Consider the following 19,052-nt stretch of genomic DNA (forward strand, 5'->3'; position numbering starts at 1 on the left):
TTCTTTTTTCTTCTCCTCTAGTTCTTCACTGTCAACCGGCATCCAAATCACCAGGGTATGGTTGTGCGTAAAGTTGTTTTTGCCTGGGAACAAGGGCACTTTGCGGTTCCGGGAAACCCAAGTATCGGTACTGTACCATACTAGGTAACTTCGAGACTCGTAACCCAAGTGCAAAAATTATGGTGCGTACTATACGTATGATACTCGAGTATTGTATGTCGGTTATCTAAGGCAGCCAAAAGATGAGATTCATGAGTGATTGGTAGGTATTAATTACGCTCTGAATTGTGGTATCCTCAAAATCCCGCTTAGGGCAGGGCTGGGGCCATCTTCGCCGCAACTGCAGAATCAAGCTCCCCGCGCTTACCTACCTTCTTCGTGAAACACGAAAGGCCAGCACAGGTAGCTACCTACCGTACTGTGCCCAAAATCTCGAGTCATACCGATACTAGGCTGTGAGTACCGACGGTTACTTCTCCCGGTAGGGCGCTGGGGAATATCTCCTGCAGTTGCGATGGCAATAGTGTAACCGCTCCCCCCCCCCATCGGCTCGGGAGTGGTTTAGATCATCTGACACTTTCGGGGTTGACAGATTACAAAAACAAAATACAGATCAAACGGAGGAAGGTGGGCGCCTGTTAGTCCCGGAACATCCAATTGAATAATCCTAACTTTGCCGCGACCCGGGTCACCATGTCTGCCAAGACGTGTGACCTATAGATGTCTCTGTCCCCAAGGAAACGCCTTCTATGGTATGATATTATTATACTCGCAAATCTCACAAGTATCCGGACACCTCCATGCCAAGCCTAATACAAATTAGCGCCAAGGTGTCCGGATACTTTTGAAATCAGCTACCAGTAGTACCGGTAACTTAAGAATCAACGTCTAGTCATCATTTCTCCTCGGCAGATTTCAGAAGACCAAGATCCCAATGAAAAGGAGTTCGAAATCCCTACTTTGGCGGAAACAATCTCACGCTTGCGGTCCGCCCCCTCGGCCTCCAGTCCATCCTACAGCGTTTTTTTTTGGGCTTTTCGAGATATGGCACCTGTCTTGGCTCGGCAGGAAGAGGAGCCTGCGCTCCGGTCGAAGCAACGATAAAGGTTACTATCATACCGTAAGAACAAGAATAACTGGCACTCGCGCCAAGACCTCCAAAATTCCCTCTCCCGAATAGGGGGTCGAAATCACTGCGAAAACCATCCCCCTCAGCCCCCCAGAAAGGCAAAAAAGTGTCGGACCTTCCCAGTAAAGGCATCTCCAACGTCCTAGAGCGAGTGCCAATTATTCAAGTTCTTACGATATTGATTTGGTCGAGCGGATACCTGGCATAAGTGCAGTTGGAGCATGTAATTCTGTACTACCGGTTACGACACTTGCTCTTCTCATCTACTAATCCTTACGACAAGGCTCCAAGCAGTGCCGTAAGACCATCCTGCTCAGATGAAGGTTGCTGGCGGCATTACATGCATAGCACCGTTCCAAACACCGTTGGTGTGTCGATCTACGGGGAACAGGGCAACTGGGGTGACTCAAAGGTCACCAATATTGCTCTCAACTCTAGGAGGTGGGCCCGATTTTCCCCCGTGAGTGCAGACACATGGTGTATACTTGCTGATATCTTGTGTCCCTGCAATGGATTCTATGAAATATTGCCCTGAAGAGCTACCGGTATATCAAAGTCTGTCTCGTTGCCTATATTTTGGTACTTCCGTAGGCTGCTCAGAACAGAGCTTAGATCATCAGCGTTGCGCTTTTACCCCAGCTCCGGGTTCCTGAGCTTGAAGGTTCTAACTTCTTTGCTTTTACATCTTGGGAGTTCCAACCCCTCCAATGTTCGTGCCCTTTTCTCCCATGGAATAACCCATATTGCCGGATCGTTCCTAACCGTGTTTATTCGTCTCGGCATTTATTCTAGCATAGTATGGTGCATTGTTTTATTTAATGGATACAGTCGCTACAACCTCCTTCTTTTCAGCGAGCTCGGGGGCTCCAATTGTTCTCGCCCAGAGGTTATATATCTTCCTAGTATAATCCTTCGATCAGTCACAAAGCACAACAGGTGCCAATACTGTATCATTATTGGTATAGTGCGCGTTTACAGTCCGGTGTAGGTGTCCTCGTGATCAGGATTACCAGGAAACGGGCCTAGAAACATATCTACCGCTTCGTGGCTTATATACCCAGCTTTGAGAAGATAAAGTGTGCCAAAGCTGTCAAACCTAGGCTCCAAATTCCGGGGAAGAACGGGAACTCGTCCCACTTCAAGACTGCTTAGCTTAACACCTAGCTTAGGGCGAAAATCTTGTTCCTGTTCATCTGCCGAGTCAAAAATAGCTCAGTCACACACCAAACCCACACCTTTACGAGCTAGGCTCTACTTCGCCCAGCATGGATTACCGGTATCTATTTTACCCCTTGGTTCTGAAACATCACTTGCCTATGAGCAGGTTCGCAAGTTTATAGTAGGTTTCTAATCTTTACATATGCTATTTACTGATACGCGGTCAAGCTTTCACTACCCTTCAGAGCACGATAGCCAATCAGTATAGTGCTTACTAGTCCAAGAAACACTCTTCGGCCATAGTTGGCTGAACTCTCTTTATCCCGGGGTGTCCACCTCGGTGGAGCCTTTCCATTCTGTCCCTTGGAAAATATTTATCTCTCTTACCACATGCAAGCACATAAGGGCCTCCAAAAACAAAAAACAAATACGGACCCGCTCAGTTTTCAATTCAAGCTGCATTTCACGCTGCATCCCCTAGTGGGTGTCTTCGATATAACACCCATATGACCTAAATACCGAATCTCAACATTGTTGTTCCAACCCTACTTTCTGTTGGCGATCCCTTTTCACGCTCCAGGATACAAAACTGGCCAAGCAAGCAGTCTGAAAAGTGATAACCCAAGCGGACAAAAAAAACACAAAGCCTAGAAGCACAAGGGAACCCACAAACGAAGAAAGCACAATAACCCTCCGGGATCAAAGGACTCTTTCCAACCGTTGACTATTACTATACGGCAATATAGTCAGGCTATGAATCTTCTCTAGGTAGTCACATTCGCAATATAGGGTTCTAACGGGTGGGTGGCGTCTTTCCCTCACTTGAGATCGGCGGAATTACGGGAAATCCCTGGGCACGCAGTGATATTTTCCTTACCTACCACCTGTGTGATTCTCCAGTCTAGCAGTCACACGGAGATAGGGTATGTTCGTGCGTGGGGGAAATTAAGGTTAGTTTTTGTCTCTATTCTCTCCCAGAAGACTCCGTTTCCCAGCTTCTTGCACGATGGCTTTTCTCGGGTTCGTATTCTTGAGTTTGGCTTCCAGTGCACTTCCGACAGCCGACACGTGAGGTCTGGAGGTGTGCGGATAGAAGGAATCCTATTTGCCACTAGCTTTTGGAACAAACCCACCAAGCGTAGGACAATACCGAGTGCAAGGGCGAGGGGCGTTCCTAGGCGGCTAAGAAATACTTTTCAGTCTATGCAGCCCTAGAGAGAAGTGAAAGGGGTACCGGTTATGGGAAAGAAAGAGGGGGGTTATTGAGAACAGTTGTTACAGGCCCGATGCCCACGATGGAACGAGGATGCAAATCTGGGGTTTCTCTGGCCTGGGCTCTTTCGGCGATTTAGAAGGACACAGTACTGTTTATTATCCGATTTGGGATTTCAATGTCATTGGGTCTTTGCCCTAAAGCTGAAATACGCTTTCACTCTACCTATATTCCACACAAGACACATGGCCGATACCGATATATTCTACGAGAGAGGGCGGAGCAGGTTTCAGTTGGCTAACTGGGTGGGTAACAGCCTTCCTCCACCAAATACAATCTACCCGGGATCCCTCTATTGAAGCCTATCGCCATCCGCTCCGGGATTTTTAGTGCACTTTTTCATCCTGTGTTTACGCAACGATTGAAGAGGGAAATCGGGGCATGGCGGTGTTGGGATAGCAGAATAAGTCTCTTATCTTGAGTGAGGATTTTTCTTTTTCCTTTTTCAATAAACTATGATACATTGTTGATTCCTAAGTTCAGCATTTGGATCAGGGACACGCATCGGAGGCGTGGCCTCAGGAGGGTTTGTCCTAATCCCATCCTCCCCTCCCGCCATCGGGTTCATCCATTCCCTTGGTTTTTCAAAAACCACAATAATTTGCCGTCCTTAACACAACATCCAAACTTTCCCGAGTGGAAACCCCGTTCCATAACCTCCACCATTTCCCAGTGGCCCTAACCGTTGCGCCTGTCTTGCCTTGATTAAAATCCGAGCGTCAGGGGTATCCTGGGGTCGCTACTATCTCCTCTCCCATCAAAGGGGAATCTGGAATTACAACATCCTTCTCTGCATCGGCCGTTTTCTTGGGTTTGCCGTTCTCGATAGAAAAGATGAAGGTTGCTGTAGCAGGGACCGCCGGGTTAGCTCAACACATCACGGGAGCCATAGCGGAAGAGGGGTACGAAGTTTTTATGCTCTCCAGATTTGTAGTACCCCCTCTTTCTCCACACCAAGATGCCGGGCCTAACTAAAACTTCAAACCAGCAACGACCACAACTAGCAGAAAAAGGGTTTCAGGTGGTCCAGGTCGACTATTTCAATCCAGCTTCTCTACATGCTGCTCTGGTCGGCGTTGACACCGTCATATCGACAGTGTCAGGAGCACCCCAGCTCGCCCTCATAGACTCCTGCCTCACCGCTTGTGTACGTCGATTTGCTCCGGCAGAATTCGAGGGCGTTCCTTATGAACGCCCAATGATTGAGCAGGGAAGGAAAAAGATAGACACCCTCAACCGGCTTCGCGAGGTCAAAGAGAAGTTGCAATCAACCACCTTCTATTGCGGAATATTTTACGAATGGTTTGGTCCAGGCGGATTATCCAGGTCCAGAGTGAGCGCTGGAACCATCCTCGAAACAATGCCTACCGGTAGGGTATTTGTCGGGGACGAAGCGTGTTACATGTTGGATTTCAGAAATGAGAGAGCCACCATCCCCGCCTATACTGAGAAGGGAGATGATGTTTATGCTTGCTTTACTGCTGCAGCAGACGTGGGGAGGTTCGTGGCGAAGTGCTTAAGCATGGAGACGTGGCCGGAGCAGCTTGGGATGCGTGGTGAGAGACTTAAGCTGTTAGATTTTGTCAGTATAGCTGAGGCTGTCAGGGGTAAGAGCAACGTATCCGGTTTTTCAAACGCGGCCCAGTTCAAGCTGACTTCAAGGAGAAGGTCGTGCCTTCGACATCACGATTGTAGGCAGTGAAGAGCTTCACGAGCAAGTCATCGACGCGGAAGAAGCGGAGGACTGGAAGCAAGTCTCGAAACTCGAAGCACTGATTGCCGCACAAAGAGGCGAGCTAGACTTCCTCAAAGCAAACGTGAATGACTGCCTCCCCGAAGTGAAAACCCTGAGCCTCAAACAGTGGTTGAGAAAAGCTTGGGCTCAAGAAGCTTGAAAACAAGGACCGAAGCACATTTATCTATCGTTTTTTTCTGCATTTTAAATCTTCCTTTTCCTGTTGGATTGCCCATGACACAGAAAAGGATCCCAGCAATCGGGTATAACTAGATGAGTCAATAACAGTGACCGCTGCGGGGCGGTGGGGACGTGCCATGTTTTCTTTCTTGCTTCCCTTCCTGCTTTCTTTCATTTCCTTCTTTCATTCCTCGCACAAACAAGTAGCTTTACACTGCCGCATAACCCCAATACAAGCATTCCTCCATCGGCAATAATGCCCGCTTTATAAATCATGCCCAGACTACTATAAAAGCACTTTTTTTTTTTTTTTTTCCTTCTTCCCCACAAGGTTGTGTCCGGCCGGGAGTGACTCATGCATACGATCCCAAGCGTGCGGTACAGTACATGATGCAGTATCGTTCGTATCCCAGAGTATTTGGTTACAGCCTTACCAACAATACATACTCATCGCATTATATAGTAACAGTCCTGTACGTCGCCTGCAACCCGATTCGATCGAATGTACAAAACGACAGGAAGAAGAAGAAGAAATGGCTATGCGTGCACGCCCCGACGCGCATAGGGCTGATACATTATCGGAGGGAGGCGGGGGAGAGGGAGTTATTACTCCGCCAAGAGGTTCACAGAAGTCGCTTGCATAGCGATGATTGAGTGGGGCTTGGATGGATACGGTGCAGACTTGTAATCGCGCGTCGCCCTCCTCACACGTGTAGTAGAGGAGCACGACGCGCAATAAGAGTTGGTCTTTTTTTTCTCAGACCGTTTCCGACTTTATACAGTACTAAAAACATCACTGCAACCGCTTCTTTCCCCCGTGCAATCATGAATTCTCACTCATGTATTTGGGATTCCGGGAAAGCGGTCGGGAATTCGCTGCCCGGCTCCGCCGATTCGACGGGAAGGATCGGTAAGACTGGGAAAAGATATGCCGGCGACGCGAGTATAGTACAGGCAGTAGTGGAGGGGGTGTATCCCGATCGCAGACCGCGTCGGCGGGTAAGAACGGTCCTGTCTCCTCCGCGGGTGCCGGTGCCGCTGTGCCCATTACTGGGCTGTGGTAGGTGGGGAATCCTGTGCACGGCGCTGCGCGATTGGCCATCTCGATAACCGTTTCTGATAGAGTTGACGCCCCGCAGCCTAAATTCGTCCATACGTGAATGGCGAAGATGGATATTCTAGGTATCATAACAATCCCAGTTATCACACCTTCGAGGCGTATCCTGAGCACTATTCTACTATTCTCTGTACACCTCAGTTGCGGCAGCGTCTATTTATTTACATGGGTTGGTCAGGGGTAGACTTGGGCTACTATAGTAGATGGATTGAAGCGGTTAGTAGGACAAGGACGGAGGGGGAAGGGGGAGGAAGAGAGGTTTTTTTATTCATTTAGTCTTACAATTATGATATCTATTTATTTATAACATCAAATTTCAACCCTTCATTTATTTCCGGTATTCTTTCTCTCCTCCCCTCCCCTTTTCCCCCTTCTCCTCTTCTTCCTTCCGTCCATCCATCCACTCCTCGATCATATCTTTCCTCCTCTCCTCAACCAAACCGCATCTCGAAGCACAACCCCCAGATCGACAACCTACTTATGGATATCGCATTAGCAACTCGGTTCGGGCCCAACGCATCAAAGACGGTGCGAGGCGGAATTATTGTTTGCTGGTGTGGCGGCACTTCTAGCATCTTCAATTTCGAAAGAAATGATTATATCCTTGCTTCATCGAACCATTACCCGCCGTAGCTCTTCGTGGAATCAGGAACATTCCCCAACATCTTGGCAGCAGTGAGTGGAAATGATTGTTTGTTGAAATGTATTATGGCCGCCATTCTCGTTTGTCCTCTCGAACCCCCCAACCACAATTCAACATCGCACCAAAGTGGCACCAGTCTCTCCCAATACCCAACTTCTGCCATCACCGATGGCAATCATTCTTACCCGGCTGTGTGCCAGCCGGTCTAGTGCCCCGTCACCCTGTTTTATCTGCGAACCAGGAGCCCGGAATGGGCACTTGCAACAGGAATAAAGGAATTTCGTGTCCTAAAATACCATTAATCGTTATTCCAATGTTATGAAAGAAATTCCGACTTGCGACTTCATGGGGAGCGCCGAGAAATAGCTTGGCGATCGCCAGCAGTGAACCCCAGTGCACAGTCGTACGTAAACCGACTTTGTCCGCGTATGCTGAGATCCCGAAATCTTCCACAGACATGCCCTCTGCTACGCGGGTAACAAGCAAATTGTCGCTATTTCACGAATTGGGCCATTACTAAACCCAAAATCCAATCAGGTTAGCCAGTCCAACAGAGGGAAATAAACGGTGCCTATTGGCGGTGAGCATGAGACGGTAACTCGTCGAAGACTTTGCAAACAGTCAATATGGGAAAAGACGAGACACAAGACAAAGGGAAGGCAGAAGCAGAAATTTGAGACCTTCCCGTTAGTATAAAATGCTTATCACCCACTGCCAGTTCAATCTTCAGGGGTATGATACCATACAGAGGAAATCGATCCACTATCGGAGCCCGGTAGAAGCAAACTGGGGGGCGTTAGAGCCCAACATCCACGGGCTAAAAAAGCCCCGCACCTCGGGTTCCCGGCCAGGCTATTATATCTATCCTATGATTGGGAATCTTACCTTTCTCTTCCGTGAAGCCCTCTCCCCTCCACAAACACCCCCACTCCATCCCTAACCAAACAAGCCCCCGCATAGAGTGTATGACAGAAAATGTATTCAAGGAGGTTTGACAAATACCATACCAAAAATGACAAACCACCACCACCACGTGGCAAAGCGGTCTTCGGAAAAAGCAGGAAATGGATGAGAAGCGTGGGTCAAGCACAAGTGCAATACAGTACTCCCCAGAGCAGGAAGAAATCCCTGACCAGGTTATAGAAATTCAATATATCCTAAACATGGTGGAAAATGTGACAGCAAGAAGGGATGAGATATGGAACTGAGGGGAAATGTGCTCATGGCGTGAGTGAATTAGGAGAGGTGGAGGAGGAGAAATAACAACGAACAGTAAGACCCCAGTGAGTGAGTGAGTGAATGCGTAGACCGAAAGCAAACAAACAGCAGGAGAACCACCCGACCCCACAGTCAGTATATGACGTGCACCCCACCAGTGGATCACGAAAGAGTCCGTCGAAAGCTCTCGCGATGGGTTCACTATATTTCTATCTCGTGTCTACCTACAGTCTACAAACCCATCTGTGCTATCGTACCATCCCTAGAACGATGCTCCCCCCCCCCCCCAACACTATACCACACCGGAAGAGATCCACATAGAGCAGTACCAGCAATGCAATAAAACAAGCTAGTGCATTCTTCCCCGGTTCCTTCTTCCCTCCCTGTGAGCCTTCTCCCCATCTTTGTCCATACACCGTCAATTCCTGCCCGCAAGTCACCAAACCCACCCTATAAGCGGTGCAGTAAGGGAGTGGCCATCACAATGCAACTCGAAGACCAACTCTCTAATTACATATCCTCCCCCACCCGCCACGAGCTTCCCCAGGACAGGCAGGGCAGGGCAGCACCGACGGGTAGTATCATAGGTAGGGTATGTCCCACTATGATACAACAAACATTCTCCCATATTCGAGTGATATTTTGTGAATACTTATTTGAGTGGTCTCTCACCCGATCATCCGATATCGGTACGTTTTGCGAGGGTACAGTACTGGTACCACGCATAGTATAATACTACCCGTGAGGTACTCGAGCACAGCGTTCCACAATAGGCAAATATGATATCATAAAAAATAAAAAAAAAAATAAAAAAAAAACTAAATTCGAAACTCATATATTATACGCGCACTTCTGGAAGCGCCTCCCCCAATCGCCCGCCATCTTTGCGCAAAACATCTAGTAAGCTAAATGCCCCAAGCGTTGCACCACAGAAACCCCTACTAGCGGAACAAGCCAGGATAAATTCTGCTCGCTCGCCATTCCGGCCGACTACCTCTAGTCAGGGATAAGCGCACCACGCACTTTCCCCCTCTCCAACTGCATAAACATACTTGTGCACACCCGCGCCAAAGCGCCCCAGCTGACTTAACCGCTCGAGTATACGAGTACCGTCCTGCCGCACTGCCCTACAAAATCGCCAAACACAAACCCGCCTCACAGAGTCTCACTCGGTTTCGTTTCATGACCCTGAGGAATGTTGTCTGCCACTGGGTGTACCGGTAGTTTGTGGTACCGTAAAACGGGATACCTGTACTCGGGCCACACACCCTAGCCTTGCGAGTTTTGGATATGCTTACGGGATGACCGGGGATCCGGGATTTTGGCAGCACCGGTAGGTGCGAATGCCGGGAACTGAAACGAAACAAATTACTGTAGCACAAGGGTGGATGGATAAGCTACCGTATTATCATACTTGTGCGTTCAGGGTTTATTTAGTTACCAACTCATCCGTTTATCGACTTACAGAGGGGGCGAGTCGATCGATGGATAAGTAGAGTTAGACTACTCCGTGACAGGGACGCTTACAACACCTCCCGGAACATCCATTTTCCTATCACCGATCCAGACACCTTCTTCCGATGCCCCTCCGAATAGTCCGTCTATCACGACCTCCTCCTCCTTCCCGCCCAGCTCATCAGCGAGTTCCTCAACCCTGGGCACGCACCCGAAAACGACACCGCGCCATGCACCACCACCACCACAACCCCGCTCAGCGACAAAAAACTGCACATACTCCCCCACCTTAACAATCCCCTCACCGGACTCGAAATTCTTGGCAAAAACCTCTACCTGAGTTTCCGACTGCGGGTCCAGGGACAGCAAACCGGCCTTGCTCCCCCACCCCCCACCACCGGATAACACACGGTGTATGCGTGCACCCGGGGCCGTGAATAGGTTTTCGTGTGCAACGGAGGAATGCGGGGTTAGTCTTGCGAATATGGAGAGTTTCCTGGAGAGAGATGGAGTAGATGGGGAGGAGATATAGTCCAGAACAGCCTCCTCTAGCTCTCTACTAGCGCCCTGGGGAGTGCCGGTTTCGGATGAGGTTTGCTTGAGGATGTTGCCCATCCCCGCTTCGATCCTTCGGGGAAAGGTAAGTTGTTTCAGCGGGAGGTGAGCATCTACCTCGGTGTCTGCGGGGAGGTGAGTTGGTGGGAGGGCGATATCTACACAATCCTTCTCTTGGTCTTTGGCTGGAGGAACGATGCCGGACCGCCGGCCAACCAGCTTCATCAACTCTCCTAATTCCTCCCAGGCTTCCTTAATGTCCTGCTGGGCGTGGGCGAATTCCTCGACCTCTTTGGGGCACACGCCCTCCGCTGCTTCGATGGTCACTGGAATCTCATTCACTTTTGCAGGGATATGCACGATCGTGGTTCGAGAGCCTGTGTGGAAGAGTGTGTTTGCCAGTGGAAGGGTAAACTTCTTCGACCGTAGGCCGAAGGATAACGACTTTGCGGGAGTGGTTCCTGCGGCAGCAGTGGGCGGAATTGTTATCCGTATTGACTGGGAAGTAATCAGCCAGCTGTATCCCTGAGTTCTACCCGTGGCGCCGCCGTCGGTAGATGGCGGGGCGCCGGGCAGTGAATCAACAGCTGCCGCAAAAACATCACATGCGCCATTATCCGATAGAAACCCAAGATCCTCTTTCGTCAACACCCCGGCGGACTGGGGTGTTGTAAGAAGGATTATCGACTTCGGAGGTGATGGCGGAGTAACCGGCAGCGCCAACCTTGTCTACGGTGCTCATCGCAGGGATGTGTTAGCCGTTGTAATGTATTGTAGATCGTTCCAGATATAAGGCAAAAGTAACACTCGGATGGATCGACGGAGATACAGCAAGCAAGGGGACGATGAATATGTGATAGTCAGAAGCAGATTCGCGTTCACAGCATTCGTCCAACCGGGGGATGATTTCTTTCCTCCCGGAAGTTGCGTCTGAGTGAGCTGGGTAATAACGAAATGTTGTTCATCATTCAAGGGCAGATAAACCAAAAATACAAAAAATAAATAAAAAATAAAAAAATAAATTTAAAAAAAAACTGACCGACCTTGGATTCAACACAGTCCTCAACATCAAATACCCACGGCGATGCTGAGGTCTGTTCCGACGAGGAAACAGTGGTGCTCCCTCACTTCCTTTATCGGCTGAACAACACCAGGCATCACCACCACCACTAAAAAGTGAAACACCCGCTCTCTTCCATCCCAATGACGAGGTAACCGAGGTTGTGATCCTGATCATCATCATCACCTTCACCCACTCACACCGCACCTCCAAAAACGCAAACAAAAACACAAAACGAGAGAAATAAAAACGGGGGAAAAAAAATTTGGAAATTTGGAAATTAAAAGAGGTGGGGAAGGGAGGAGGATACTCCGAAGCTGAAGTTGAGTGCGGCGTGGCGGGAGTGCGAGTGCGGCAGTCTGGGTGCTGGGCAGGAGGTGTTCACTGTGGTCCGCTGATGTAATTCCCTCAAGTTACCCGGACCCACAGCTATGATACTGCAGACCGAAGCGGAAGAAAGCAGTCCCATCCCTCGGGCATGGACGCGGGTGATCGGACGCTCAGGGGTTCCAGACGCTGAAGAGTGACGACCCTCACAGGAAACCCAGGAATGAATTTGGCACAGAAACTGCTCAAACCAGCAAGAAGCTTTGTTAACTCCGAACCCCTGAGTGTCCTATCACTCACGTTCAAACCCGAGGGTTCAGCAGTGAAACATACGAGAAATCCCTGTCCCCTGGGCGGTCTGAGACGGTAAAACTCGCGCGACCAGGCACACAAAGTCTAGATCAGTCAGCCTCTCGCTATTTCAGAATCCGATGATGAATTCGGACTCTCCAATCTCCAAGTGACTCAGCATCTCAGCACCTGTAGGATAAACTTATGATATTAATTAGCAACCTCTAATTTCCAACGAATCACAATACGAGTAAATTAATGCATTAGTACGGTACTCGAATGCTCCCCAAAACAAGATTAGCGCGCCTGGTCTGGAATTTTATTTGTACGAGTACTCGTACAGTACGGTTCTCGTAGACCGCCCAAGGGATCATAAATTTAAGTTAACACCAGAAATGCCAAGCACAAGAGTGCTGACTTGACGCAAACCCCCGAAAAAAACTTCGCGATCCAGAACTCAGAGTGCGACGGAGGATACTCTGCGGGTTAGCCTAACTTGACGGTTCACTAATTTTCTCATGACCATTCAGCAAGCAGCACGGTAATCCAAAGACAAGCGGAAGCCAGCCTGAGACCCAACCTGTCCTAAATCGTCGCAATGTTAAAGGATTGTGGGCAGAAATAGCACTGCAAGGATAGCAACTAGACTACCGGTGTCCACCAAAAATACCAAGTAGAGTACGAGTACAGTACTCAGCTCTTGTTGTCTCGCTCCCCCAATGTCTCGCTGTTGCTCCGGTTACGAGTACTCGTACAGCACACGACCCGATCCGGCCAAGCCACGGAAGGGGGAAGGAAGGGGTGAACGAGTGAGCAAGCGTGAAGGGAAGGGGAGGGATCCAATGCAGGAGTTGAGGATCGTTGTTGAGGCAACCGAGATTACCGGTATTTGTCCCCACCCTGTCAACCCTTGGGCAATTACCGTACCGTATCATACAGTAGGTTCTTCCTGGCGAAAGGGTCCGGTCCATGTTCTCCTGTTTTACGTGCGCTTGTGTGCCTGGAATGATACCTGTACCTGATCGGCCGACGGACTGATTGACAGTTTGGTCAACAATTTACGGTAACCCATCACAAATCCGGGAGACAAAACCGACTCCAGCCCTACAGGTGGCCGTGCATACACTCATGCTACGTGTACTGTACCTTTGATCGCTCGACCAAGTGCGAAGGATCGAGGAAGGATGAAGAAGAGTCCTGGCCATGGCTGCAAGACATGCCAGATAGCTTGCCGGAATGGTACAAGTACTTGTACCGGTACTACAAGTAGTACTCGCGTTTGTGATATGATACTCTACCGTATTGTGCGGGTGCATCAGGAAAGCAAGGCAAAACAAACAAAACCAGGGCTTGGGGTTCCACGGGGGAAGGGCAAATCTTTGGTGTTCCGGGTTTTTCCTCCGCTTGTTTGTTTGGTTGACGGTGGTGCGGTACAATTTTCGAGCTGAGTTGGGTGCGCTGTGTAACGTGTCCATCCGTTCCCCTTCACAACACGATGCTCGTTGTCTGTCGGCGATGATAAGAAGTGGAAATGCGCGGTTTCCAGAATTCATTCCATTCGACACTTTTTTGAGGTGAGACTTCGTGATCCATCCCATCGTATGCGAAAATCTCCAGCAGCAACACTGGTACTGTACAGGTACGGTACGGTGCTCCACCACCACTCACCACCGCCGCGGCACACCAAGACTCGCTAAACAAATCTCCCTCCTATTCACAAACTCAACTCTTTCCCCCCCCCCTTCTCACCTGCCGACCATCTCTACAAAAAAGGCTACCAGTGCAAGTAACGTGATATCCCATGATTCAACATGGTAGCACCGTGCATTCCCCCACACTCAACAACCGACGTTTCACCACCCCGTAAGGATGGATGTTATGCGACGACCACGGTGGACTTCCTCGGCACCGGGTTCTGTGTTGTGCTTGTGCTTGTACTTGTACTTGTATGCGGGAGCATGAAGGAAGATCTTTTTTTAATGTTTTGTTACAGCTGGTACGTACGAGTACTAGTATTGTCCATGTGTTTCGGTGTTGTTGCGGGTTTCGAGGGGAGGTGTAGGCGGGATGGATAGACGGAGGGGAAGCAGGTGCGGGGGTTCAGTCGAGTCTAATCATATTATACTTTGACGGAACAGAGAAGAAAAAGAGTCTCTGAGTTGGCCCACCGTATCGTACTCGAGTACGGTACGAGTACAAGTACCGGTATGATGTTACAGTCTCCAGTGCAAAGGCGCATTCCGTGCTCAAATCCTCCCACTCGATCCACGACTCCAACCAGCCAATCTCCCACTCCCCTGCAGGGATTTCCCATCGCGTGCGTGCGTAATCATATGGTACGAGTTACTGTAGGGTGCGTGCAAGTGTATATTGTACGTGCGCGACGGCAGGGTGGGTGGGTGGTGCTGGTGGTGGCGCAATCTGTTTACAGTATTCAGGTACGGTGGTGATTTAAGTGGTTTGGAGGGTTTGGAAGGACGGGATGGGCTGAAGGGTTACAGTGTTTCCATCTTTTTCCCTCCTTCTTTTCTTTTCTTTCGTTTCGGGGCTGTTGACTGATTGATTAGGGAGCGCGGGACCGGATTGTGAATTGGTTGGAGGTGTTTAGGTGAGGCGTTTTTCCTGTACGAGTACTGTACAGTACTGTACTCGAGCTTCTACTCGTACAAGTACTAGTACTGAGTGCTAGCTCGGTACCTACCAGCTCGAGGAGATAGACACTACAAATCTCTCTTCTTGCGAGGAAAGTACTCGAGTACAAGTACCGTACACCCGTGTACGAGTACTGACCAAGCTTCTCGTCCGCTATTTTCCTGACCCCAAATTTCGCCTTCCTGTTTAGGAAGGTGGAGCGGGGTAAAACTCTACGAAATGCCTCATGATCCCCCTTCCTTGCCAAACTTGATAGCTTCATAGGCTTGAACACTCAAAACTCATCGTGAGGCTCAACAAAATACACCCTCTCTGGTACTGGGCTTTGCTCCTGTTCATCAGACTGTAGTTCACCACCTTCTTCCTCCCTCCATGGTGGCCACCTCAGCTAAGCTGTGTGAGGTTTCGAATGTTTCCCTGCCCTTCTTGGGTTTTTACTTGGTCGGGTTTGCTACTCTACCAATGTCTGGATTACTCGGCAATGCGTGGTTGGTATTGCACTGCCTCAGGTCATGCCCCCGTCCAACCAGCCATAAGCGATCTCTCCTCTGGAGGCTGACATGTCTGGGTTGGTTGCCTTCACTACACGAAACGAACGGTTCATGGTTCTCACCTATATTCCTAGCTGCTCGCCAAGGCTGGACCGGCTGAAAAATTGGGAATATGTTTTATCAAGGTGGTTTTTTTTGTCAGGTTTCCTTTGTTTTTCCTTTCTCAAGAGAATTTGGTGTGGGTTTTCTTGTTGGCTCCTGCCGGTCCTGTTTTGTGCTTTTTTTGTTTTGTGCAGAAGGAGCTTTCATGGGGGCGGATGTGCGGTTGGTCCTATACCAGAGGGACTTGGGCTGGCTTGTTTTCCCCTAGGCCTGTGGAGGAGGTTTTTGACCAGCATGTCTAAGGACTAAATCGGGGGTGTGGGGCGGTTATTGCAAAGGTGCCCTTGTATCTAGGATCCATGCTTTAGCCAGGCTGTGCTCTTATAGTGGAGGTTTGCACCTATAAGCAAATAGATTCTAGGATTTAACAAAAAAAAAAGTGTACGAGTACTGACTGGCTGTTGTACCGAGCTCCCTACCGTATTATGCAGCGGGGCACTTATGCAGTACCGGTACAGTACGGTGTGCAGGTCTTTGCCCTATTGCACCGTGATGATGGGATTGCAGCAGCGTACTGGTCTGGCACATTTGTGCGTGTTTAACTCAACCTCAATTGTGATTGCAGGACTGTTCGAGCGGTTTGAAAGGATTCTACCGCGCTGTGAGCAGGTAAGGAAGCACTGTATTGGTATGTATGAGTGAGATTTCTCATCTTAATTGTCATAAAGTGCAGTACCGGTACCTCGCACTCTACTGTACTCGTACAGGTCCCGGGTCCCCAATTAACTTAATGCATATCCATCGACAGCGTGATTGGTACTTTTATTTATTGTCTGCTGCTCCACGCATATAGAGAGGGTGATACAGTGCCCGGCCTGGGAAAGGTGAGAGCGGTATCATTATCACTTTCCCTTGTGACTGTCGATTCCTACAGTACTACCAGCACCGTTACCGTATGCTTCTCGCTCGTCGCTAGCTGTTAACTGAGATGCCGGGACGCAGATGCTCATCTCTGTCGCCGGGATCGCATACCGGTATCACGGGGCCAAGTTACGGATAGACGAGACCAAGAAAAATGCATTGAAGATGTATTATAAACAACGCTTACTCGAGCACTGTACGGCACTGTACGAGTAGAGTGCTCGTCGTAGTACGGGGGTGTGGGAACCTGTCAACACTTCAACCACCCCTACCGCATCTGTTCGTGTCTTCCTGGCAGGGACGCGGGCACTTATCACTCCAACTTGAGTTAGCCCCCGACAATTCATCCAATCCACGAGAACAAAACAAACACCGAAAATGCGGCTCAATCGTACTCAAGTACTTGTACTAGTACAGTACAGCGATTTTACAAGCAAACCAGGCGATGTTCGCCCAATTTCGGTAGCCCCGAATTGGAAAAGGGGAAATTGGCACCTCTAACTTTTGTGTTATCAGTGGTGCCGTAGAGTGCCGTGGCAATTTCTTTCCTTTTACTTTTTTATTTATTTTTTTACTTTTTATTTTTTATTTTCTTTTCTTTACTTTTTTTCTTTCTTCTCTTTCTATTTTCTACCGTAGTACGGTACTGTACTCGTACTCGAGTAGCTCAGCTCCCGCTTGAGGAAGCGAGATGCCGAAGGGAAGGGGGAAAAGTGACCATTTTTAGGCGCGGGGAGGGGATTGGGTGCAAGAATTCGAGGGCGTCCCCTGCGTTGGTGGCGATGCAGGGGAGGTTATCCTAAAGCGGCGATGGGTGGACTGGTTTTGATTGAGGTTTGACAAAACAGTTACAATACAATAAATACAATGATATTATTGTACCAGCACTGTGGATGATGTTCAGAAGGTTTGGCCGGTGTTTGCCTTGTGGCTGGAGGTCTCGTATCGTGGGGGGGGGTTCCTCTGTCGGCCTCCATGCTCCCGTGGACTCATTGCTTGCGGTGGCTACTCGCATCGGGCTTGCAGTGAACATTGGTCAGTCGGGGACCTTGGTACTTTGTACGAGGTTTCTTATCCCCTTCTTGCCCTTCAGGAAATGATGGTGAGAGTGGAGAAGATATCATAGCTGATTTGATCTCACTTTCCATCATAGTTGTTCTGCGGTTGCACGAACGGGGGGGAGGGCTCGTGCAAGGCCTTTCCGCAGTTGGCGACCAAGAGAGTCTGTCTGCTCCAGTAGAAAGACACCCGCGAGAAAAAAGCTGGGCAGGCACAGCTCTGGCGAGTGGCACACACACATGCTTCAATCGATGCTTGCTGCTTGTATTGTACCGCACACCTTACCCGATTCTGGTTTATGCCCTGGCTGGAAAAAAAAAGGAAAGAAATATCATTTTACTTTTTTTCCCCTTCGATTCATACGCTATTTTATTCGCGGGAGCGTAAAGTACTGCCGGTACGAGTACTCGAACACAGGAGTACTCGTATGGGTACAAGTACTCGAGTACACGAGCACAGTACGGTACGCGAGCACGGTAGAGGTGGGTACCGTAGGTGAGATTCTGATGCGGGATGGGTGACGGTACTGTACCTGCGTATGATATGATACCATAATAAACCGCATCATGGCTCCCCTGTGATACTTGTATTACTTTTTAAGCTTGTCTCCAATTCTCAGGAACGGAAAGAGACTTCTTATTTTCCTTCCCTTTCTTTTTAGCTATTTGTTGTCGCGCACCCGTTCGGTAGATTGTGGTTGTGGTCATAATAATACGGTACCGCTGCCTCAGTTATGACAGTTGAGAATCGGGTCAATCTGTGCTAAGCCGACCGATTGGTAGGAGGAGCACAGTACCTCTAGAGTGAGAACGGGACTGAGGAAGAACAACAATTGAACTGAACTGAACTGCTCCCTCTCTTTCTCTCTCTCTCTCTCGCTTGCTCATTCCACCCCAAACCCCTTTTAACCTTTTGAACGTGCCCACCGCATCTTTTCACCCAGATTCTGCTCCAAGAGAAAGGTTGTTTCGTTCCTGTCGTTTCTCGCTTGGTTCGCACACCGACCTGCCTATTCTCGTTTCCCCATGGCTTGATCCGCCGCCACTCGCATCTCAATTTGGTTATTGCTTCTTACCCAAGTCACTCGCTCGCTCCCTTCGTTTCCCCTTCACTCACTTTTTCGGTCACTCATTTACAGCACATACGCTACGCCGCTCCTTCAATCGCTTCCTCCCCACCCCCTACGGTTACCCCCTCCACCCCCTGCCCCCCTACTCTACCACCCCCCCCCCGATATATTAACGGTGCAGCAGGAGCTGAAGCCGGGGCAGCTGTGGGACCAGTACCGGTATCCGGAGGGGAGGAGAGGAGTTCGATTGCTTCGGCCATTGCGTTTAGAGTTGGGTACCGCAATGGGAACGATTAAAGAAGCGGGGGATTCTGCTGAGGTTAACTTGCACCTTGTCGGTATGAAGAGCGCGGTGGCATGAAAGTCTAACACTCCCTGCAATGGACATCTCGAGGTTTGAAGGGCTCCAACGCCAAGATGTCGATGCGCCACCCCAATTCAGCGGAGAAGCTTGAGTGCGCGGTGCGCATACCGAGATAGAAGTGCCCGGTCCTTCAGTTCCACTTCTCCTATCATAACTTGCCAGGAGTTCCGCATGTCAAGGAACTTGTTGTGTACCGTACAGTACCGGTACCGTACTTGACTGGGCCGTACTAGTACGGTAGTTCGGTAAATCC

General features: G+C 49.5%; 1 protein-coding gene; it reads right to left on the bottom strand.

Annotated features, from left to right (window-relative positions):
- Positions 1 to 9,220: 9,220 nt before the first annotated feature.
- GSTUM_00011139001 (uncharacterized protein) lies at positions 9,221 to 11,879 on the bottom strand. XM_002841734.2 has 3 exons: positions 11,649 to 11,879; positions 11,507 to 11,586; positions 9,221 to 11,192 (listed from the first exon to the last, which is right to left on the bottom strand). Exons 1-3 carry the CDS (start codon positions 11,704 to 11,706, stop codon positions 9,957 to 9,959), a joined length of 1,374 nt encoding a protein of 457 aa, XP_002841780.1. The 5' UTR covers positions 11,707 to 11,879; the 3' UTR covers positions 9,221 to 9,956.
- Between the last annotated feature and the right edge of the window lie 7,173 nt (positions 11,880 to 19,052).

This window comes from Tuber melanosporum (genome assembly GCF_000151645.1).
Source record: "Tuber melanosporum whole genome shotgun sequence assembly, scaffold_8, strain Mel28".
In the NCBI taxonomy this organism is placed as follows: domain Eukaryota; kingdom Fungi; phylum Ascomycota; class Pezizomycetes; order Pezizales; family Tuberaceae; genus Tuber; species Tuber melanosporum.